General features: G+C 43.1%; 1 protein-coding gene across 1 annotated transcript in view; it reads right to left on the bottom strand.

Moving 5' to 3' along the window:
* Positions 1-25,754, bottom strand: part of yjefn3 (YjeF N-terminal domain containing 3) — a 35,337-nt gene that overhangs the window by 7,668 nt on the left and 1,915 nt on the right. Inside the window, exons 2-3 of the mRNA XM_052072903.1 lie at positions 5,505-5,613; positions 907-1,017 (exon numbers count right to left, since the gene is read on the bottom strand). Coding sequence (XP_051928863.1) covers positions 907-1,017; positions 5,505-5,613 — 220 coding nt within the window. The remainder of the gene's footprint in view (positions 1-906; positions 1,018-5,504; positions 5,614-25,754) is intronic.

Raw genomic sequence — 25,754 nt, 5'->3', positions numbered from 1 at the left:
CCCCAGAGCTGGGCCAGACCAATTTTGCTGACTGGGCTGGGTAGCCTATTAATCCTGATGCGAGTCAAACGTGGATTTTTATTTTTTTTATGGGAGAGAACAGTTTGTTCTAGTTTTGGAGAAAGTGAGTGATCATGTTTGGTTTTCATATGGCTAGCTAACTACTTGCGCAAGGTAAATTAAGCCACGTAGCAGGAAAACTGCAGTACTCTCTCCGTGGGTACATTTACACGTCGATGACCGCGGAACATTTGGAGCAAGTTAGTTTACACGCCGTTCCACAATTGACTCACGACTCTGTATTAAAATATATCTACCGTATTTTCCACACTAAAAGGCGCACTGGATAATAAGGCCCACCTTCAATGATTGCCCCATTTTTTTCATACATTGGGCCGCATTATAAAAACCAATCTGCAATGCATCCACTAGATGGAGCTACACTCAAGGAAACACCAACAGAACGACCGGATGTCAGTAAAGGTTATTTAATAAAGCAGTGACACAGTTCACTTAACCAACAGCAAGTCATAACATTGACTCGTTAACGTTGAACTCTCTTGCCGCTGCTCTATTTCCGTGTTCAACTGCAAAACCGATCACCTTAAGTTTAAACTCTGCGTTGACATATTACCGTAATGACCATACACAAGGCGCATCGGATTTTAAGGCACGCTGTGAGCTTTTAAAAAAATGGAAGGCGTTTAGGTGCGCCCAATAGTGCGGAAAATACAGTATATATTTTTTGTCAACTTTTCCCGTAGTTGTGTGATCTGCTTTGGCGCTGACCCACTTTCCCCACATGAAATATCGTCATTGATCAAACAAATGTTCTCTTCTCGAATTGTACGCATCACAAACGATTAATTTGCCTTTTGGGGTTTGCGTGTTATGTTTTGCACTTACAAACATGCGCAGGTGTCGCGCACACACCAGGCCAATGGAGCCGTTCTGCTCTGGCCCACAGATCACCAGCACTGTTGGCTGCTTCTTCACTAAAGAGTTGAGAGGGTAGGCCTGGAGGAAGAGCACAAATAGAAACCTGCAGCTTAGAAACAAAGACAAAAGGCTTGTAGGGGAGAAAAATAGAAAGAAGAATGTCGTTTGCCGCCATCAGGCTTAAGGCGTTGTCTCGCCCATGCCCATCCCATTTGTATGCCAGGCATGTCATCTCGAGCTAAACCCTGAACTGGTAGTCAGCCAATCGCAGGGCACACTTAGACGAACAGCCATCCGCGCGCACACACTTCACAATTTCGAGCGTTCCATTAACTTGCCCTGCATGTTTTGGGAATGTGGGAGGAACCCGGACTACCCGGAGAAAACCCACGCAGGCACGAGGAGAACATGCAAACTCCACACATCGAGGCCGGAGCCGGAATCGAACCCTGCACGCCTGCACTGTGAGGCGGACGTGATAACCAAGTCGACCACCGTGACTTTTTCATTCATTGTCTCTTAAATGAATACAAACTCAACAGAATGTAAGTAAATTGAAATTCCCGTCGGATTTAGGTTTGGGTTTTTTTTCCCCAAGATATCTTAACCGAGAGGAATTGTTGCTGAAAGTCAAACAATCCATCGAAAATTGCAGCGAGATATTTACCTGTTTGTCAGTTGAGGCAAAATCCTGTTTCTAAAAATTGTGCAGGTTTATACCGCGGAGGTTCAAAAAAATTTTGCCTTCACATTTTGCCTTTGAGCACTTAACGGTCTACCCCAAAATGTCACTTCTCCGCCTATTAATAATAAGAAGGTCATTTGGTAAATAGGTCGCCTCCCTCTGGATCCCATTTACACAAGCCTTGGATCAAAGCAGAAAAGAAGGCAGCCGCTGTCTCCATCATGGCACACAGTCTCATTGGAAATCCAGACGAGGATTTCCAATCCCCGTGGCTCCTGAGGGCCGCGGGGCCAGATGATGTTACACCGTCAGGCCGAAAGAGCAGGAGACTTGAAGATATTGACTTCATTCCCAATAAGAATATTCGTCTATCAGCTAACTCTAGATCCTAAGCACGGATCTAATTTTTGAAGTTCCAAATTGTTAAAAAGCATGTCGAGTCAAGTGTTGGAAGCAGAGAACTCGATTTCCTGAACGAGCAGAAAACAAGTAGGAATGATTTGAACAGGCCGAGGAATGCGGAAGGAATAACTCAGAATATGATTTCGTGTCGGAATTGGATCGTGGAAAAACATGGAATGCTATCAATGTGTCATTGTTGGAATTTTCAAATTAGTTACCGGTTTCAATGAAATGAACGTTTTAAAAATGCAATAGGAAGGATCGGGAACTGTGTGTTTCCCTCCCATCCATCATTGAAAATACTGTGCCCATTGTACTGAACGAAATGTAGTGTAGTGAGTTAATTGAGTTAGTGAGTTAATAGTGAGTTAATTTTGAAAGCGCTTTTCATCGTACTCAAAGACACTTCACAAGAGTTGAAAAAAGCAGAAATGGGTAATATAGGATTTAAGGACGTAACTTTAAAATGCTCGTGTAATGGGGCGATGTGCGATATCTGCGTGTGAGCGTCTGGACGTGAGCGGTGGCAGACAGCACAACCAAAGACCGCAACATCAGATACGTAAAAAAATTAATAAATTACAAAAAATGTGTGTCATGGTTAACCTGGGATGAAAAGGACATTTTATAATTTTATAACGCAAGCATTTATTTTTTTAATGCTAAGCTTTAAATGTGTCAACACTCCAGTACTTCTGAGTAAACTTGCAAAAACAAGTATCGCGTGTTGTGTGTTCAGCTGTTGGAAGCCGCACGCCGTACAGTTCGCGGCCTCCAAAATGAATTATCAGCATTAAATATCGGTGAGTTTTGGATGATCAAAATGTTTGTTTGGCTGCTCGCTTTGCTCCTTTTTTATGTCTGCGTCTTCCCTTTGTGTGCGTCTGTTTCTTGCCTCCAACAGTCTCCTTTTATTGACGCGTACTTATTAAACTCTCATCCGTGCAAGCGAGCGGGAGGATTCTTTGAAAACGTTTCATACTGCTGGAGAAACCATTAAGAAGCCGAATAATGGTGGAAGTGAGCCGCTATAAAGGGAGCCGAGTCCGTGGCTCACATTTGATGCATGTGCCGTATTGTAATTACAAAATAAGATTGGCGCCAAGTGCAAACGAACACAACGACTCATTCATTCTAACATCAAGCCTTGAGATGCGATGAAAAGCTCACGACCAGTTGGGAGAACATTTACATCTTGACGTTTCACAGATGACAACCGCGGTGTTTGACCGGTTAGCATGTCCGCCTCACAGTGCGGAGGTGCCGGGTTCGATTCCGGCTTTCCTGTGTGGAGTTTGTATGTTGGAAAATGGATGGATGGATGTTTTACAGATGCTAATGAAGGTGATCATTAGCATGCCACTTTAATTTTTAATTTAATGCCACTTTATAACACAGTTCATCATTCGCACATTTTTTTTCAGCAACTTCATTTGTTTTTACAGTACAGCATAAATGCAAGGGGTGTAAAACTCTGTTTTTGGGTGTGGGCCACATCGTCGTTATGTTTCCTCCGAAGGGCCGTTATGACTGTGAACCCACATACATATATTATCTGTAGACGGAAAAAGTTGATGGAGAAGTCGTTTTGAAATTTAAGGCTAGCAACAAAGGGGCAATCGCTAACAACCCAAAAAAATATTTGCAATGTTTCGATGAGACAATTAAAATGTGGGTATTTTAGCTAGAAAATTTAGCTAGCCACATAAAATGATGCTGTGGGCCTTGAGTTCGACACCTGTGGAATAAAAGGATAGGCCAAATTTGGAGTCGTACACATTCAATGAAGTAACATGTCGGGCATCACTCAGCTTTGGATGTAGAGCAAGAAGAGACAGAGAAGGTCCCCTACTAAGGTGCACTTATAGTCATTTTTTCCACGGCGCAGAAATACTTGTTTACCGATGAGTACTATATTGTATGCTCGGGATATACAGTATGCGTTGCTGCTCCGTGTGGCTTGAAGTAGTATTTAATTGATTTATAATTACTGTAACCTTTATGTTCATTCCCGTTAGCCTGTCTATGGCGTTTCACCTTGTCTGAAAATGCACTTTTGTTTGTTTCTTACTCAGTCTCATTTTCTTTTCATTTCATCCCAGCGATCGGACATCATTTTAGCTAGGTCGTACGACCGTCGTGGCGATACCTCGCATGCACTTTCACCTCCTATCAAGTCTGGAGAAAACTATATCAGGCCCCTAAAATAACAAAAATGATCATCTCAAGCTCAAGCAAAAGGTTTTATATGAGAAATGTTAGCGTCTGAGCGTGTGTAAAGCTGAGATTTACTGCTGGGGAGCAACGGAACGTCTCCCGTCTCCACTCAGGTGATGAACGACCTCAGACTGATACGGAAGCCCGCAGTCTGGTTCTTCCGAGTGCGGGCGGCGGTTGCGGGATTTATTTACAGAGAACCTATAATCTGTCTGGCAAGCTAAGGTGTATACGCACATATTATTGGTGTGGTATTTCTAGACACAGTAACAGCAGTAGGTGGGCAGTGAAACGGGCCAAATGGGACCGTCTAGCATCTCCTTTGACTGTAATTGTCTTCAAAATAGCGCTGATGTCATGCGTGCGGTGGCGTGCCGCGGCCAGCGGCGGCGATCCGGTTATGTTTGTTCAGTCAGGCTAGGCCGGCGATCCTGGCCACTGGACCGGGATGAAGTAGGGAAGTGGAAGCGGCGGTTTGATTCACACGCTTCCTGTCTCGGCTTGTGGCAGATGATGCCACTCATGTCTTTTACGCTCATGATTACCCACACAAGGGGTGTGCAGACTTGGAAGGATCCGATGGCTGCTTTGACATTTTTCATCTTTCATTTACAGTGGGCATAAAAGTCTACACACCGCCTTGTTCAAATGCCAGGTTTTTGTGATTTCAAATGAGTTTCAAATCTTTTTCACCATTTAAGCTTTTCAGGGACAGCGGTTACTACAGTGGACAGCTTGTCGTGTTATCAGGTGACAGGGTGCATGAAAACTATAACCAATACAACTCTACTGATTTTTTTTTTTGTGGCATCATATGAAGATCCTGCCCTGACGACGTCTAAAACATGTATGATGGCTTCACATATATTGATCAGCACTGATTGGTTTTATTGGTCAAATAAAGTGGATGTAAAAAGGCTTTGGAGAAAAAAAAATAAGACCAAGATAAATCATTTCCAAACTACTAAGATAATTAATTAAGATACCCTTTTCAAAAGCTACAAACATTATTTTTGATCGAAATTGCTCCTCCAGACAACATGATTACATGATCGTGAAGGCTTTTTTTTTTTTTTTGCTTCTGTTGTATCAGCTATCTCACACATAAACGTAGTCTCCCTCCTCTCCCGCCAAATTCCCTAATAAGAAGCGGCATGCCACTCGTGACAAGTTTTGAGGTGCTGGATTTTTAAAATGATCTACACAAAGTGCAAAGCCAACTAAATATAAGTCCACTGCTGAGACATGAGGAAGAGCAAACCTTCGAGATGGCCAGCGCGCAGGCGTGTCCCCAGATCTCGATGAGCTGCTGTTGTCCAAACCTGTAGTCCCGCACGAGTTCTGTCTCGATGGCGCTCGCCTCGCCTTTACTACAACACACAACAGGACGCAGTATATGTTGTTAATTGAATACGCTGTTTGTGTGCAAGCAAATGCACAAAGATGCCACAGGATGGCGCCAAACCATGACGCCATGATTGATTGTTTCTTCCTCTACAGCACCCCGTTTCCCTGGCAGGCACGACAGCTTCCTTTCAGGCCACCATGGACAAAAATGGTCATGTGAAAATGCGAAGCAACGGGATGGGGCAATGCGACAGCTCGTGATTGCTATGGATGCCAAAATTGTTTCCAAAAAAATCAGTAGTCATAAGGTGAATGTAATCAAACCTGACTCTGTAATGGGCCGAAACTCAACCTGGAGGTGGTCCCAAGTGGGACCGGAAGCATATTTTTGCACCAGCATCTCACATGGAGGATGGCTGTGCTGCAGCCTATCCCAGCTGACTTTGATGAGAATCCAAATAAACTCGGATTTGGTTGCCAACTAAACACAGGAACCATTTGCATTCATTAATTAAAAAAAAAAACCTTGTGCCATTCCAGCAAACAAAAATGTCCAAAAAAAAGTATGAACTGAAATGATTCTGTACAGTATAACCTTTGGATGGATTAAGTGAAATTGGACAATTTCCTATGGCACGATCAAGCGGTTAGGAAGATGAATGAATGAATGAATGAATGAATGAACAATGAAAACTGCCCCTAATTGGCCTGCATTCATGCTCCAGTGTTTGGTTGCTACCGTCTATTGTCGCTCAGCAGCTTCTGGAAAGTCTGCTCGTGAAAAAACAGACCATGTGAGTGAGTAATAAAGTGAACGCGTGCTTCCGCGCGCCAAGTATTTACACTGTATGAGTGACAGAATATGTCATCGAAGTCATACAGGGACCACGCTGCTGTCCGCATGGCAACAGCATGATAAATTGAGCTGCTATTACCATAAACGCACGAGTGAGCGTGGGTGCCTGTGTGTGTGTGTGTGTGTGTGTGTGTGTGTGTGTGTGTGTGTGTGTGTTTGGCTTTTCATCTTTATGTGACCAACTCTTGACATTAGACCTCAATTATTAACCACTGTAGACAGCATCCCCTTCAATGTACACCCATCTAGTGGTCGATGTTAGCACTGCACCTCCTTGTAAATAAAATGTGGGTTCCCCAGCTGGGGCTCTTTATTGATGCCTTGGAGGATTGGAGGAAACCATCAGAAGAAATAATGCGACAGCTAAATGAGATTTTCTCTTTCTAAATCAGTAAAATGTCCAGGAAAAAAAGTTTCAAACTCAAGTCACTCAAAACGTAGCATCGAAATGTATCTCTGTGAAGGCAGGATTTTTGACATGCTTTTGAATTGGATATCATTCGGCGTACCTAATGCTGTCACACTCACGCCTGGGGAAAATCTCTAAATATTTCATTCTTTTGTTGACACACACATAGTCCCCATTGCATTCTGTTAACCTGTTAGTCTGTTCTTGCCGTTGTTATGAGGTGAACTCGAGTTCGTTTGATGTGTTGCTGTGTGTGTAAATCTGTCGAATGTAGCGCACACATTCGGCGCCACTTGACTCCCTGGTGACTCTGGTGCTGATGCTAATCTTGTTTGCCTTGCTTTAGTTTCCTTTAAGGCACAGCTGTGTCGGTGTGTGTGTGTGTGTGTGTTAGCAAGCAAGCTAGTGTATCCAAGTGGGGCTCATGGCATTTACCTGAGCCAATGAAACGGCGCCAGCTGTCACCCACAGCTCACCTCAGGGATGTTTCCTGAGCGACTGAGACAAGTTGCTCTTTAACAAATATCACTTCAACCCACAGGCTCCAAGGAGACCAGAACCACGTCGACTTCTTTGACTACTGTGGCCCTTGAGAGTCATAAAGTTCGCGTGCAAAATCTAATCATTCTAAAGGTCGTAGAAAAGTTGTTGGTGTCTTACTGTCGAAATATGAGTTGCGGAAATAGCAAATGAGAGCCAGAGGTGGGTTAAGGAGGGCCATCGAGGGCTTCTCTGCTGGCCTCGGCACTGTGGAAAGCACCAAACTCCATTTGCATTAAACAAAAAAGAAAGAAAGAAAGTATTTGTTTGATTAAATTGTATTAATTTAATCCCAGCAATGTATTTGTCCACGTGGTTGTTGATGTTGTTGTTGTTTTTTTTTTCCAATCAGATTTCAGCCTCCTTGTGCTGCCATGTCAATCTAATCTGCCCAGTAGTGCTGTCTATTGTACTATAATCGAAACTACATTAGCATTTGGAGGGGGGGGGGGGGTTCTTTAACCAATAAGATTCCAACTCCCCTCACAGAGCCTGCCCATATCACATCAGCATTCTTGCGCCCTCTATTGGTTGATCAGAGGATAATCGTTCCTGCCAAGATTGTCTGGAGCGATCGGCACACATTTACGTGTTTAATAATAAGAATCTCATAGTCACTGGTCATCGGGATTGAAGGGTCTTCCTTTTGCTCCAAAAATTAATCTGGAGTTTAATTTAGGCACGGTAGTTCCCGCATGAAATGGGCCTCCAAGAAAATAGTGAGATGCACAATTTGCAGCCAACTTTCCACCGTGTTTTTCAGTTCAAGTCAAAGTGTGTCCTTTTGAGTGTGTTGCCGCCAGGGAGCAGCACAATATTGAAGACCGTTATTTTTCTCAGACACCAATTATGGACAATGCCTCAAGGCACTAGCCCAGACAAACTTTATGTTTCATTAAAAAAAAGACATCTCAGTCTGCTATGCTTTATTTTTGTTATATTTGTTTAAAAAAAACACGATTCTACTATGTCTATGAGTACGATATATTTGCCTTGTCCTTGTTGCAATGTACCCTGATTACTAGCTCCTGTTGCATCTCCCCCCCTGGGGGTAGAGTTGATTTTTTCCCCCATGGTGCAGTCAATGCCCCCCACCTTGGGGACGCTCACCATGTCGCCATCATTGTAAGCACTGCTCAACTGTGATCCCAAGCAGCTTTTAATGAATGTGTTTGCCTTACTCTTACATGGAACTGAAACTATAAAATGGTTCCCGTGGGGGCGAGGCAAATGCAATACGGTCGGCCACATGAACCAGAAAGATCTAGCAACACTTGCTGAACAAAGCACGGTCAAAGGGATACAGCGAGAGCTGCAGCGATAAGAAGTCGGATTAAAATAAACACTGGCAGACCAAGAACCAGGCTCGAATGTAAAAGAAACCGACAGAGAATCCTGTCTTCATCCTGATAATAATGGATTTGATTAAAAGTGAGAGAGGCAAAGACGAAGAATCCCTTTGCTGTCTCCGGAGGGCATCATTTTTACATGCACGTTCTGCACACAGAAGCGCAGGCACCTTTTTGGTCTGTCATCCACCAGTTCTGTTCAGTATTCAGTGGTGCCCTGGGATACAAGCTGATTTATCCTTTGACCACACACGTAACTCAAAACACTTTTTGGAAGGTATGGAAATGCCATTCATTCATTACAGCCTCCATCATGAAAAAATAAAAATAAAAAACACTGGCAGTGTGTGTTTTATTTTTTTTAAATGGTCGTTTATAATATTGAACTTTATAAAAACACACAGTGATGTCATAACTGAAGAGAATGTACAGAATGCATCTGATTTTGCTACGTTGTGATGCTTCAATTCACTGGTCATTGTCCTGCTAATTCTGGTGTGCACTTAGACCACCGGAGGGCAGTATATTAGAGATATAGACACAAAAAAAGCAAAAAAGAAAAAAAACAAATTCAGTAAACTTTAGTAATTTTTACAAAATATGAAGCATATACAGTGTATGACACCATATATTCCAGTCAAAGATCGATTTCTTTAAGGGTTATAACACCGCAAACCTAATACTGTTTGTTAGCCGGGTAATGGCATTTTGCATTCGTTGTTAGCATTATGCTAAACTGACATTTTGTAGGTGTTGATTTTAAATATGACGGAATACTCATTTTTTTAGAGCAATCACTGTCTACCAAACTGCTTTTTGTGAAGTGAGTTCACTTTGCTGCCTCCATCAAGCGTGTTCACATTGTTTGCTCACAAGTCAAAGCAGAAAAATCGTCCGAACAGTGGCTCGTATCTTGAATCACTGGTGTTCTATCTCGAGGCACCAATGTACATTATATGAGAAAAAAATGTCTCACCACAAAATGGATATAAATAAATCACAATGAGAGTTAATTACACGGTGTCATCTGCTAGGAGACCTTTAAATATTTCTGCCTGTCACTATATGTTGTTGGCATAGGTACACGAACAAAGATATGTTATTTTTATGAAATATATGTAATTTTCAGGCCAATAAAGTGAAATTGGATCATTCCCTGTGGCACACCTGCTGTCTCTTGACAACATTGCGGCGCAGTGTTTGGGGAATCAATGAGCCATCCATCTTCTTTTGCTCATGTCCTCATTAGGGATCTGGGTGAGCTGGAGCCCATGGCAGTTGCTTTTGGGTGAAGGCGGGCGGGGGAGGGGGGGCCTTGGGCTGATCGGCTGAGCCAATCGCAGTGCACTCAGATAATACAATTTGGATGATTTGCGGTCGAAAAACACATTTCAAAATTGCCCCAGAACTGTTTGCGTCTCTCCTTAGCTGCTGTACGAGGTTGCTGATTGCATCCATTCTACCAGAGTTCATGTCAGTGCAACCTTCAGCTCCTCCAGGCCCACCAGTGGGTAACCAAGTCGATCCTCCTTGTGAAGGCTCAAGGCTGTTCTCTGATCAGCGAGCGTGAGGAATAAAAGCACACCGCTCATTAGGTCCGATAATGTTGCCCTCGCCGTATTTAGACGCAATCATTACCCATGTACGTCCGAGTCAGTGCGCAAAGCTTGAAGCAGCCGATCAAAAATTGCTTTCAATGCAAAAAGGAGTGTTGGCGGTGAGTCTCAGCTGTACAAAATCCCTTTGATCATAAAATAACAAATAGTTTCCCTGATGACAGAGGGATTCGACGTTCATAAAGCTTCACAGTGATGAGGGGCCACAAAACGACAGTGTGTCTCACAGGCATTCATGAACCTACTTCAGAAGCTCCCCCAAATTTCACGCCCAAGGGTGGACTTCAACTTTCCGTTCCATATTCGGTACCTTTACCTACTGGGAGGCAAACTGCAGAACGCCGGAGTGGACCACCATCTCACAGCATGGATCATTGACTACCTCACAAATCGGCCGCAGTGCGTGAGGTTGCAGAGCTGTGAGTCGGACCGGCTTCTCTGCAGCACTGGAGTGCCGCAGGGAACTGTTCTGGCTCCATTCCTGTTCATCCTCGACACCTCGGACTTCAGACACGCCACTCCAAACTGCCACCTTCAGAAGTTCTCCGATGACTCTGCGATTGTTGGCCTCATTACAGAAGGGGACGATCGGGAGTACAGGGGACTGACAAAGGACTCTGTGCACTGGTGCCAGCAGAATCTCCTTAATTGAAAGATGTTTGTTGTTTTTTTTTCTCTTTCTCCTTTCTTCTTTCTACATACATTCTTGCTGCTGGAGGCTGTAAATTTATCTTATCTTTTAACACGGGACAATCAACTAGAGGAGAAAAAAAATATTTACCGAATATGACCACTGACAGCCAGCCACCTCTGGCTTCTACATTCTAAAACTATTTCGTGCTTGTCTGTTTTGACCACGGTGGTTCTCCCACTCAACTGTGCAATTTCATACATTGCGGTCTCCTCCAATCATACATTTTTGAGTACCTATTAAGATGAAAAATCATCACAAAATGTTCAATTGTGTTTGATTCGGATTTCCGTAGCATTATCAATACGTCTATTCACCAACCGGCCTGGATGCGGTAATAAGAATAAACTTGATGAAATGTATCAACTGGGGATGTTTTGCTTTGATGTGTTTTTGTTGTTGTTGTTTTACTAGACTGAACGAAAATATCAATGCATCATTTTTCTAGAATAATTTTATGGGAGCACTTTTTCTTTGCCAAGATCATCCACCCAGCTCAAAAGTGTGTTACGATCGGGGTTTTATGCTGACGATTCCAATTCCTAGTTGGCTGCAGGTACGACCAGTGGGCAATCGTTTTTGACACAACTGGCCGTGAAACCCTGCTCAGTTGGTACTCCCAATTCCCGTCTTTACACTGCACTGTGTTCCCCCTCCGCTGCCGTTATCTATCTGTAGTCGCAGCCACTCTATCCGGCAAAAAGACACAAAACACCCGCAGCGATGACTCACTCCACTTAATTGGATTGATTGTGTGGCGACGTGTTTGTGCCGCTTTTAATGGAACACTCACACCTTTTTTTTTTTCACATGTAAGGAGCAAGACAAATCTTATTTTTCTTCCAGGTATATTCTTACAATAAAGCTTAACACTGACTAAGCGTCAAACATCTAAAATTGAAACGAGGAGATTGACCGAGAAGCGAGGCGGGAAAAGTTAGCGAGCGTCTTGGTGGAAAAATGCGACGATCGTTCTTTGATGACGTCATTATCATGGAGACAGCTATTAAAGATAAACGCCACGTCGTTGACACACGTTACAGATGAACCGTCGGCGTAGCTGAGCGTTTGGTGCTCGATTTAAAAAAAAACAACAACGGTGAATCGTCCATCAGAAGCTCAGCAGCCTCCAATAATGTGACGACCGGCGTGAGGATCAGGTGGCACAGCAGTAGACTCAGCTGGCCTAGTGGGCGGTGGGGGAGGAGCCCTTACGCCTCCGTACGGTCGCAATCGAGGTGCCCAGCGTGAGTTTCTTCATGCTGCTCGCTGGCGCTTTATCGAATCAGCAACTTGGGATTCACTTAGACCGCAGCAACGGATTGATTGATTTGCGGGCAGCGAATACGAGCCATGATTTGTGCCGCGATACTCATTCAAGTCAGCCTGAGCCAGATTTTCCAGGTTTGCACGTCACTCATCTTATTTGTGTATGCTGTCAAATCAGCAATCACATAATATGCATGCAAAATTTCAATTAAAAAAAAACAACAACAACAAAAACAATAGCCTTTACAAAAATTAAAATGTTCAAGTTTGACTGAATGTTTGCGAGGTGATCAGACAAAATGGCTTATTATTGCAGTGCTGTAGGTTTTTTATTTGATTTTTTGTTGTTGTTGTTGCCTAATTTAGCTCCATGAGAGAGACACAGTCAGCTGGCTTCCGGCCCAGCAGTCCTGAATTACTGGCTGCGCATATTGAATTGGAGCTGATTTACATCTCCCCGACTATCGTCCCGCTTCTTCTATTTCAATTTGATTCACTACCTGGCTTTAAGAGTCCGAGTTTTAACATTTGTGCTGCATCACCGATGGCAACGGCAGTCAGATGTCGCTCGTCTCAAGAAATGAGACGCGAGTGCAATAAAGGCCGTCGACCAAGTTAATTAAAATGCAAGCAAAGCATTCTAAGCCGACTTGTACATGATCTGAATGCAATTTAGGTACTTTGGAACGCAATGAGATCAAATAAGACCGACTCCACACCAAGAACATTTCAGATGATTAGTGGTGCCCTGATCGATTGGCCACTGATCATGATGGTCCAATTTCCGTGGAAAAATATGCGATCTGCATGTCGATTGATGCCCTTTATTGCCAATCACACACACAAAAAAAAAAACGATTGGCCACTTGTCGTACCTGCAGCCAACTAGGAATTGGAATTGGCAGCATAAAACCCTGATTGTAACACACTTTTGAGCTGGGTGGACGATCTTGGCAAAGAAAAAGTGCTCACATAAAATTATTCTAGAAAAATGATGCATTGATATTTTTGTTCAGTCTAGTAATATACTCTATATTCTATCCAAATTTGACATTCATAGTTTCAGCATTTTCTGGTATTGTATTAGATCGGCCCATTGATTCTGTGGTTAGCACGTCGAGGTGCAAGGTTCGATTCCGGCTCCAGCCTCCCTGTGTGGAGTTTGCATGTGCTTCCTGTGCCTATGTGGGTTTTCTACGGGTATTTCGGTTTTCTCCCACATTCCAAAACCTACATGGCAAATTAATGGAACGCTCTGAATTGTCCCTAAGTGTGAGTGTGAGTGTGAATGGTTGTTTCATCTCTGAGTGCCCTGTGATTGGCTGGCAACCAGGTCAGGGTGTCCCCCGCCTACTGCCCGAAGACAGCTGAGAAAGCCTCCAGCACGCTCCGCAATCCTTGTGAGGATAAAGCGGATCGGAAAATGGATGGGTGGATTGTATTATAATACACTGTTAATACTCTTTCATTCCACAAGACATACTTGTACGTCTTTTTAAAATTAGACCCCGCCTACCAAGGACGTACTTCTACATCTAAGTCTCGTTTTTGTGGAATAGAGAGGTGGAGGGTCCAATGCAATCTGTGAATGAGAATAAGCCGTTTGCATTGTAAATCATGTAACAAACAAAAAAATAATAATAATAATAATTAAAAAGCGACCAGTAGGTGGCAGTGGTGCCTCATGTGCTTGAAATGCATGCTTTTACAAAAAGCTCTTTTTCTCCGTTTTATTTTGGTAGGCTCCATTTTTATATAGCATTAGAACCAAATATTCTGTGGGCCTTGCAAAATCCGTCAAAATCCAGTAAAACGCTGGAATTGAGGGGGTTGCCCCAGTGAAAATGTCTAGGATTGAATGAGTTAATGTACAGTATAATGTGTCATTGAAAATAAAAAAAAGTTCTCCCTTTCCCATGCTTATGTGGCCATGCATGTTAGGTTTATTGAAATATTTAAATTGTTCTCAGGTGGGAGTGGTAGTTGGTCTATATGTGCCCTGCCATTGGCTGGCGACCAGTCTAAACTCATCTGGGGATTGGCTCCAGGTCACCCGTGACCCCTGCAGAGGATTAAGCACTATGGATGAATGACCAAAAGACTGAAAGCATTCCAATTATTTCGCATAAACGCACGAGCTTCTGAGAGCTGACGATTAAACAGACGGTGAAGTGGAATGATTATGAAAGAGGGCAAAGACACAAGCCAAGCTGCACGCCGTCTGCTCTTATCACGGCCGTTCATATGGAAGAAGGAAGAAGGCTCATAACAATCATCGCCATTCTTGCCTCTGAAAAGCCATCAGAGGCGTTAACTACAGCTTTCGCCAACGTAATTGCGCGCGGACCGCAGAAACCTTTCTCCTGTGGCTAATTGGAATTGGGAAGACATCAGGCGCCCAGCGGCTGCGGTCGATGCAAGTGCCGTAATTAAAAAGTAAAAAAGTTGGACGTCCTTGCAGAAAAAGGCCATTTGGAATCTCTAAAGTAGCAGCAGTAATATCCACAATGAAGAGAAAATAATGCAGCTCATTTGTACAGCAGAAAAGCTCTCAGTCATAATAATACAGTCAATCATCGCTATTCGGGTTGGTTAGGGGCCAAGGGCCGACACATAATAACTCACAACTAAAATGCTTGAATCGTAAATATCCTCAAACACTTTATGAACATTTCAAACTCAGAGTACGTTACCGTTACAAAGAAAGAGTTTACAAATGCTTTGATTTTGAAAAAACACCCTCAAATGACAAAGCCAATGACTTATGTTGTGCTAACTTATTTATCACTACTGCTAAATATATGAAGAACATCTGACTATTTGCAGTTTGCTATTCAAACATGTACCTGGTGGCATTTATCCAGAACTGGTCACTGAAAAACTCCCCGACATTATTCTTGTTTTTTCTGCTGTTTCTGAAGATGATACAAGATCCCGTCAATGGGGAAGTAGTAATTGGTGTCAAGGAATTATGCTGATATATTTTGACTGTTCTCAGAACTCTGTATGTCAAAGAGGAGCTAATTGTTCGCCCAAGTTCTGATTTTTTTTCTGTCTGTGTGTGATTTTGCTGTCCGAAGTTTTTAATAAAAAGGTCAAGCAATAAAACGATCCGTTGATTTCATCAGAACATGCAGAGAGACGGGGAAAAAAAGTGTCGCATTTCCGCCACTCCCCATTTTCCATGTGTTTATCATTTATAAGCATTTTGAGAATTTTTAGAGTTTAATCATATATATATTTTTCCATTCCATTTTCAATGGGCTTCAAATATAAGTGAATTTGCCGGATCATGGGCCTGGTCCGAATCCCACGCGAACAACCAGGGTCGACTGCATCGTAAAAATGTTTTCTTTTTCTTTTTTTTTACCAGCTTGGATGGATTGGTCTATCTTCTGATCGGATTGGTGATTGGTTACCTTTTTTTTGTTTTTTGTAATTTAACTTGCTTATCAGTGATCTTCTCCCAAATCCTGGTCGTGTAAAGTTGAGATTAACAATCCATCGATTGTAAACAGACACACAATATACAGGTTGTCTATAATTGATGAGCACAGCAGTAAGTAGAACCACAAGAGACTGCATTGAAACCGGCATGCGGCCGACCTTTCCCAGCTGTATTGGCGTGACTATGTGTGTTTGTACGTAAGCCTCTAAAGTGTGTAAAAAAAATTATATATATATATATATACACACACAAATACTTTAGTTTGTTATGAATCAATCGTCAATGTAAATATCGAAGTCAAAATTTTAATGCATAGGTTTTTATTCCAGCTGAGGGATTATCTGTTTGACAGAGGTCCGTAGGTGTGTGGGTGCGTGTGTAATATATACAGTGTATATACATATATATATATATATATATATATATATATATATATATATATCATCGCTGTTGCTCGGCAATGTCACATAAAGGGAGGAAGAAAGAGATTTACCCTTGCAATTTCCACTGCGCCGAACAATACGAAAAGACAAACCTTGGACATACTGCGGACCAGTGGTCACCAACATGGTGCCCGCGGGCACCAGGTAGCCCGTGAAGACCACTTGAGTAGCCCGCCAGTGCCTGGACATTGTGATTTGCTAGTAGAAATTATGATTTAAAAATGCAAACATTGGCAGTACTGTGAGACATTTCGAAACACGATCAAAGTCTGACAATTTAAATCATCAAGTATTAAAAATAACACATCCTCATATTATTGAAGGTATTTTGGACAAATATGTTATTTCAGACGTGTATCAATTTGGTAGCCCTTCACACAATCGGTACACATGAAGTTGCTCTCACCCTCAAAAATGTTGGTGACACCTGCTGTGGACAGATGTAACAGAGAATCTGGTCATTTTTCAAAATAAAACTAATTCCGCAATGAATAAAATGGAAATGATGTAAGTTATTTATTCTTTTTGTGTGGCCCGGTACCAAATGGCCCACGGTCCAGTACCGGTCCGCGGCCCGGGGGTTGGGGACCTCTGCTCTAGGGGTTAAGATCAGGAGATGTCATTCATATCTGACAACTGCGGACATGTGAAGCCCTTTGATACTTTTCTGTGACTTAGGGCGATATAAATTTTTGAGTTTGAGTTGACAAGACATTATATTAAATGAACATTTGTGGGTTCAATTATTTCAGGAAGTAGTTCCTTTGAACTCGTGTTTTAGAATGGGCTCATATGTGGCGGGTTGGCTATCTGTTAAGATAAGATAAGATATCCTTTATTCGTCCCACACTGGGGAAATTTACAGCCTCCAGCAGCAAGAATGTACGTAGAAAGAAGAAAGAAGAAAGAGAAAAAAACAACAAACATCTTTCAATTAAATGCAATATGAACACAAAATGGATAAATCGCAGTACTATTTACAATTTTCCTTCACATTATTTAATTATTATTATTATTATGATTGTTATGTGTGTGCGGCTGCACAACATATGGTTTGCAGATGACACCTGTGGCGCTGCTGCTGACAACGATCAAGATTTTCTTCACAGGTACTGAGAGTGAAACCTTTGATGTGAAATGCTGACCTGACATGTTTGAGATGAGGTTAGAGAATAATATGATGAGAAGAGACAAGATGAGAGGAGTGCTCATGCGCGAAATGCGGTCGTCATCTCATCGTTTGGTTCCCATCTCGCTTCATTGCCGGGGGAATGACATGCAATAAACAGACATTTCGTCTGTGTGTTACACTCGCGTTGAGCTTTTCTCATTTTATTGTATCATTTTCATCTGATATTGTCTTGTGAGAGCTCATCTAATAAAATATGGTGCATCGTATTCAAATGATTTGGGATTTAATGATGCAAGATGATAAGAAATGAGAAAATTAAAATACCTTGAGCTAGCAATGCAGATGGCATCTATTAATATTTGATAACACGATTTGATGAGAATGCAAATTAAACCCCTCGTGCCCTGCATGGTACCATGGTACCATGCAATGAAAGGAGGTCAATCCAGATCAAATGAAATGAAATACCTTACCAAGCAATGAGTTGAGATATGATCAGAATGATGTGAGGACATCAGAACAACGCAGTACAATTAGATGACCCTCGCTGTGAATGCAATGAGAGAGAGTACGTAATAATATATATCAGGGGTCCCCAACCTTTTTTGCCCCGCGGACCGATTTATGTCAGACAATATTTTCTCGGACCGGCATTTAAGGTGTGGCGGATAATTACTACAAAATAATATGCTAAGAGCTGCATGAACAGGGGGGGGGGGGGGGGGGGTTCGAGATAAACACGAGGAGCGTCCAATTTGGCCGCAACACTCTGATCGCTACGGTCTTATTCATTCATTCATCTTCCGTACCGCTTGATCCTCACTAGGGTCGCGGGGGGTGCTGGAGCCCATCCCAGCCGTCTCCGGGCAGTAGGCGGGGTACACCCTGAATCGGTTGCCAGCCGATTGCAGGGCACACATAGACGAACAACCATCCACGCTCACCCTCACACCTAGGGACAATTTGGAGTGTTCAATCAGCCTGCCATGCATATTTTTGGAATGTGGGAGGAAACCGGAGCACCCGGAGAATGCCTTCAAAATACGATACAACACAAATTCAAAGTGCATGAAAATCTCAACTCACCACATGCTGAATCAGTGCGAGGGCCGAGCTTGATTTTCGGCAAGCGGGCGGTCCCATCTCGGGGCAATAGGAGACAATGACACCTGAAATGTGTGCTTCATGTCGAGTTTACGTCGTCATTTTGTTTTAGTCGCCGTTGCTGCACAAAACCCCCGCCTCACACAGGTAGCATGTCGGAAATGGCAACAGTGCTATTGTGGCGATCTCAGAGTGTTCAGCCATAACGTGAATCCAGAACACCGTCAGAGTTGTTGTCTAGAACGTACTTTTGAGGCCGCCGTCATTTGCGATCTCCAGCAGTTTATTTTACTCATTAAGCAAGCTCTGGTGTTTTGTTTTTAGTGTAATCAGTCACGTGACGGAGAAACGTGGTTTGACGTGTGTCAAGTGACACGGCCGGATGTAACGGAGAATCCGGTATTTTTTCAAAATAAAATATCTTTCGTATTCCAAAATAAATACGACGGAATACTAAGTTCTTATTGTGCGGCCCGGTACCAAATGCCCCGAGGACCGGTACCGGTCCGTGGCCCGGCGGTCGGGGACCCCTGATCTATATGATGATTGGACTGTATATGATACAATGAAATGTTCACATATACTGCGCATTTTGATTTCATAAAATGAAAAGCAAATGATGTGTGTATAATTTTATTCGAGTAGGAGGAGATTAGATCTGATACCACACAATGGGATATGATCAATAGTAGACACCAAAGACTAGACATAATAATAGTGTAACAAGCAGTGAATAACAAAATCGACATAAGTAAACTCTTAATAATAATAATAACACATTGAGGTCCTTTTGACCGTTTTTTTCTAGAGTTGAACAAAATGTACTCACAATCCTTGCTAAAATACTTCCCGAAATATCAAATTGTCATGTGTGATAAATAACGTATTGCAATCATTTAGTTACCCCAAATATTTCACCAAATTATGATAGTTGATTTAACTCCAAAATGGCCCATGGCAAAAATGAGTTTGACACCTCCGTTTACAAAAAAAAAAAGAACAGTAACAGCAAGATGAGGTATCCGGCCCACCTATATTATAAGGCAGCAAAACAGGTAATCTGTGGTTGCTATGGCAACAGCGGAGACGGTGTCCTCATTATAAAAATGGAGCAATCGAAATATTGTGGTGGTTATTTTAAAGTCAATAGCAGCAGTCTGTGTGTCTAGCGTGTCCGGTGTGTGTGTGTGTGTGCAGACATGCTAAAGTTTTTTTTACTCTCAATTGAATTAAAACTTAAGCGCCATGGAAGCCTCTTGATTTATGAATCGGTAGAGCAGGGCAGTGGCACATCAATGAAGGATGGAAGAAATGTATTTTTGCAATTTATGCGTTCACCAAAGAAAAGATTGAATTAGCATAAAATGGATGAAAATGTGTTTCTTGATTGTATTGTCCTCACTGAAGGCAGGACCCATCATGTTCAGTCCATGTGTGACAGCAGCTTGTGTACTGTATTCTGTCTTGGAACGAGGCAACTACATGCTGCTTCACAATATCTCCAGATGATGTATCCACATGTCAATTCTCAGATTCTTACACATCCACTTTATTTTATGTTATGAGCCTTCATGGGTTCAATGATTTCCAGCTTTATTTGGCATTATTCGTTTTAGAGAGGGATCAAATGCTGTGGCGGGCCGTGGCTCACAGGCTGGAAGCGTTATTTTCAACCAGCCTTTTCCTTCTACTTCCGTCTCAATTCTTGAGCAAGCCTTTGGCCGAATAGGCTCTTTGTCTGTCTACACCTCCTCAGCGTCACGATTAACCTGTCGGCTTTCAGACCAGATGGGAGCGAGGGGAGGGCCTTAGCAACCGCCCATCAACACATCCAAGAAGCAAAAAATTCCAAGGCACTCCCTCCGACTGCCTCATTAGAGGTGCTGGATCGGCTGGAGAAAAAAAACAGACCTCATCTGAGGTAGTCTGAACTGTGAAGCAAATAGCTCAATTTGGAGGAAGTCATTCGTAATGTGGAATGTCATACGACAGCCACCGTTGCTATATCACCAGCTCAGCTAATTTAATAGCTTTGCACCCGTTGTTCTAGGAAACTTTCATTCCTAAATTTATGAGATACTGCCAGCTAACTTGGGCTTGGTGGGGTGGGGGGAGAGCTACACAAAAGATATTTGCACAACAGGCATGAAGCACAAACAGAAACGGATCCTGGTCCCCCCAAAGGGGATTCAGTTGAACCAGACAACCGAGCCAATTACTAGGAATTGCCAAAGCCTGCCCGGTGGCACTGACTCACAGGAAACAAGGCAGTTGGACTCGCAATACCTGATGACATTCACAAGCAAAGCTCATTTTACACAGAGATCCTGCAAAATGGACGTATCTGTGTCGTGACAGAAAATGTGAAATTCATCTGCCTGTGGCAGGGGCGGCCCGGTAGTCCAGTGGTTAGCACGTCGGCTTCACAGTGCAGAGGTACCGGGTTCGATTCCAGCTCCGGCCTCCCTGTGTGGAGTTTGCATGTTCTTCCCGGGCCTGCGTGGGTTTCCCCGGGTACTCCGGTTTCCTCCCACATTCCAAAAACATGCATGGCAGGCTGATTGGATGCTCTAAATTGTCCCGAGGTGTGAGTGTGGGCGTGGTTGGTTGTTCGTCTCTGTGTGCCCTGCGATTGGCTGGCAACTGATTCAGGGCGTCCCGCGCCTATTGCCCGAAGACGGCTGGGATAGGCTCAAGCACCCCCCGCGACCCGAGTGAGGATCAAGCGGTTCCGAAAATGGATGGATGGATGGATCTGCCTGTGGCTTTTCAACACAACCTTGCGAAGACGGAACGTTGCATTGCCCGTGTGCACTTTCGCACAGCAACAAACTTCACACCACTGTAGAGACGTCATGGGAAATTCACCAGGGCGGGCAAAAACAGGATGCTACATGTGACATGAGAAAATTATGCACTTGCCGTTCGATTTGTTGAAGCAGCAGGCGGCTTGTTAAAGGTTATTTTGTTCCAGGTAATGAAAAAAATGTTTTGATCAAGACGATCGAGATCTAGTACAAGAGTGACAGCAGCTGCCATGTTCGTCAGAAGACCTTGTCGGCTGCATTGTGTGCTACCTTCGCGTCAGTCTAAAGCGGGGGTCGACAACTTGCGGCTCCAGAGCTGCATGCGGCTCTTTAGCCCTAGTGGCTCCCTGGAGCTTTTTTTTAAAAAAAGGTTTGAAAATTCAGAAAGAACGAGATCCCGGATACAAGCGGCCGAAATGAGTTTTCTCCGCAGGGTGTCCGGGCTCTCCCTTAGAGATAAGGTGAGAAGCTCGGTCATCCGGGAGGGGCTCAGAGTCGAGCCGCTTCTCCTCCACATCGAGAGGAGCCAGATGAGGTGGCTTGGGCATCTGATTCGGATGCCTCCTGAGCGCCTCCCTGGTGAGGTGTTCCGGGCATGTCCCACCGGGAGGAGACCCCGGGGAAGACCCAGGACACGCTGGAGAGACTATGTCACCCAGCTGGCCTGGGAACGTCTCGGGATCCCCCGGGGAGAGCTGGAAGAAGTAGCTAGGGAGAGGGAAGTCTGGGCTTCCCTGCTAAAGCTGGCGACCCGGCCCTGGATAAGCGGTAGATGATGGATGGATGGATGGATGGATGGTTTGAAAATTGAAAAAGAGGGAGGAGGGATTTCCCCATATACTTTTTAAAATATGGTTTCTGTAGGAGGACAAACATGACACAAACATTCTTAACGTTTTCCAATGCTGTAAAAATGTGTAGAATATATCTTAAAATTCAACATTTCTGTCAATGAGGATTTGCGACACACGTTAATCAAAGTTCTATTGTCTAAAAAGTCTTGCTCCAACAAAGAGAGCTCCCACGCAGTATTAGTATTATTGTGTCATGCTAAGAAAATGTCGCTCTCTTTCCTGTCACCTCCATCAGAAGAGCCTTGACCACTGCTGCTAGGACGCCCACCGGCTTAAGAAGCTTCAAAGAGGATTTGCACATAAAACGAAATAGCATTTCAGAAATGATCATTTACGGGAGAAACGACATTCTCTGCGGCGATGAGCACAGCTGGGAGGTCCTGCATTCAAACCCGTGTCAACAAAAAAGGCAACAAACGTGTGTGTGTGTGTGTGATGCATGATATCGGGCAACCTGCGCTCATTTGACATGCTCGCCAACCCGCAAAGGCTCAGCTGAAGATCAATTTTCTTCAGTCGATAGGATTGATTTCCCCCCCTGCCAAACCAAAACACGCATACAAATAACTCATTAACAAAAGAAAATCCTGCCAACACACCGAAAGACACAAGCCTTTTATCATTCGTAATTAAGCATCGGGGCTCTCGGATGGGATTTAGCGGCATCAAATCGGAAAAACAGAGTTCTTTCACTTTTGTGCCGCGCTTGTCCTCGGGGTGGCGGCTAAATGTGGAGCCTATTCCAGTTGATCAGAGGCAATTGGCAGGGTATGCTCTGGACTTGTCGCCAAGCCAAGCACGGAACGGCGCAGTCACTGTAAAATGAATTCAGAAATCAATCGTTGCAAAGATTTGCTCACAAAAGCCAAAAAACAATGCCTCACACCTCACTAATTTGCAGTTACAACCGACAGGATTTGTCCCAGCTGTTCGCAAACTCCAAGTTAAATATATTGAAAGAAATCTGATTATGTCTGAGCTTTTCAGTTCAGCAACAGGTGAATGATATAACCCGTGGTAAACTCCCTATTGCGTAAGCTTTATAAACTCAACTTCTCAAAAACCTGATGTGCTCGGAAAAAAAAAATGGGGGACACCCTTTTAGTATCCGGTCCGTAAAAAGAAAAAAAAAAACATCTTGTGTCAGCTCTCGAACATTACATGTTTTGTGGGGGTATTTATGTGGAAATGAGCTGTGTAAAGGAGGAGAGAAAGCATTGAGCCTCCGCTATGAGATGCAAACATGCGCAAGGTCGTACGCAGGCCAGTGTGGAGAGACCCTCTTTCTTCTAGAGTGGGTGGTCTCTTTAAGTGAGACAAAGAAAGCAAATTCCGTGTGACATTTCAGCCTGCCGAATGGGTGCAACCTTTTCGGTCCTCTCTGAAACCGTTTTTATGCGGAGCTAAAATAGGATTAGCGTTCGCTTTTGTAGAATGTGGCATTGGGTGCCGGCTTGCATTAGGCAGGGATGTTTATCTCGGCTTCCTTTGAGTGAGATCACGATGGGGGAAGATGGTAATTTTGCATCGAGAGCACCGCATGGCGCTGTTTTTCCTTTCTTCTGTTCATTTATATTTAATGCTGGGTAAGGAGGTACAATAAAGGAAAGTCAGAGTGTCGGGACAGGAGCTATTGGGTGAATATAGTTCTGCCCATGGGAGTTGGCCATTACTCAGCTGTACAGTTATGTAATTTGGTGGCAATCGGATAAAAAAAAAAAAGAAAATGACCAAAATTATCCTAAAATGGCCACTTCAAACCTAAATGTCTTGTGTGTACTCGGACAATTATTCCATCCATTGTGGGCTCATTTGTGCTGTGGGTGAGCTGGAGCCTTTTTCAGGTGACTTGGCAAAAAAAAAAAAAAAAACAGGCCTGTTCTAAAAATAGCTCATCAGTTGGGCTGAATGATTCCCCCTCCCCCCAAAATGTGTGTGTGTGTGTGTGTATATGTATATATATATATATATATATATATATATATATATATATATATATATAAATATACATACATACTGTACATACATACATACATACATATATATATATATATCTTCAGCATTGCAATTAATTCATTTTAATATACAGTTATTTTTCAAGGTCCTCTTTCCATGTATTTTTTCAAACAAACACAATCTTAAGTTGATCTGTAATAAAATAATATCAGATGTCGATGGATAAATGTTTTGGTCGTCTAGGTTAGGCTTACACTAAAATAAAAGCAAGTGACTGATGAATGAATATGCAAGACTGTTTAATGATCTACTTCAATGAGTTTTAACTTTGACTTGTGTTCACGACATTATACAAGTGTGGCGTAAAATGTAAATCATTAAATCATCAATCATCCAATCCAGTTCTCACTGCAACTTTTAAACTACACTTCTGAAGCATTGAAATTGTCTTGACTCTATATAATATTTCCACACCCCAAAATGCAGCCTGTGCAAATTGAAAATTGGATCCTCTCACTTAAAAAGTCAGCTAGGACAGGATCCAGCTCACCCGGACCGGATTGAGAACAAGCGCTATAGAAAGTGGATGGATGTGAGATTTTCTCAGTGGTGGTGGCGTTTAATACAGATGATTGGTGACAAGAAGTATGGCCATTATTTGAGACTAATTGAGACTAATTGACTTTGAGACTAATTAAAACTACTCTGACGTGATGATGAACGTTCTGTGCCGCCCTCTACCCAGGCAAACGTGAGCCCCCAACAAGCCATCTCAACTGCCACAGTGGCACTTTGTCAAACCGTCTGAACCGGTGGTGCTTCGGGACGCTGGTGTGTCATGAAAAATTGTTGTTATTCCTTAGGAGGTGCACTGCCCATCACCGTTCTAATGCTGGCAGCTGCATTTGGCTGTGTGACAGCCTGGCCATTTTTATTTATAGGCGCAGTCGGCAAGACGGAGAGGCTGGATTTGCTCCCGGACACTGTTTGTCCATAATTCTCCACTTCCATTAACGTCAGATTAGAACAAATGTACGTAAGATGGGGCAAAAATTGTGACAAGTCTCTTTTTAAAGTCAAATCTCCTGACTTTTATGCCGCCATATCCTTAAAGGGGAAGTCACGCCCCAAATTTTCTCCACAGTAGTATCTTCTCCGCGCCTCCACTAGTCTAAACACGGCATTCTGGTTCATATTGCGTTTGTGGAATATGAGTGAACCATCAAAATCCAGGGGGCGGCCATTTTGTCATTTTCAGTTGTCCGAAAGTGACATCACAGTTGATAGGGCTCTGCTAACGAGCAGTCACGGCTCAGGTGTTTTACTGAAGCTGCGCCGTGATTGGCCGTTACCTGAGTCTTGAGCAAAGATGATGTCATTTTTAATGGACAGCTCATAGCAAAATGGCCGCCCCAAGAGATGGAGAAAAACGGGTGGATTTTACTGCACAACTCATATTCCACAAACACAATCTCAATCAAAATGCTGTGTTTAGAGTAGTAGGGCTGCACAGAATTTATTAATGTAAAGAAAATTTGGGGGTTGGCTTTTTTTTAGAATTCGTATGAGCCATCCTCCAAGTACTTTCCGGTCACTTCAATCGGGTAGTCATGTTCCGAAGCAAAATATGTTAATTCCAAAATGCCTCGTGTTTTTTTCTCATCTTTGATTCTCTCTCTATTTCAAGCAT

This window comes from Hippocampus zosterae, chromosome 8, assembly GCF_025434085.1.
Source record: "Hippocampus zosterae strain Florida chromosome 8, ASM2543408v3, whole genome shotgun sequence".
NCBI classification, from domain to species: domain Eukaryota; kingdom Metazoa; phylum Chordata; class Actinopteri; order Syngnathiformes; family Syngnathidae; genus Hippocampus; species Hippocampus zosterae.
The sequence above is the reverse complement of the archived record's forward strand: the minus strand, read 5'-3'. Positions and strand labels throughout refer to the sequence as shown.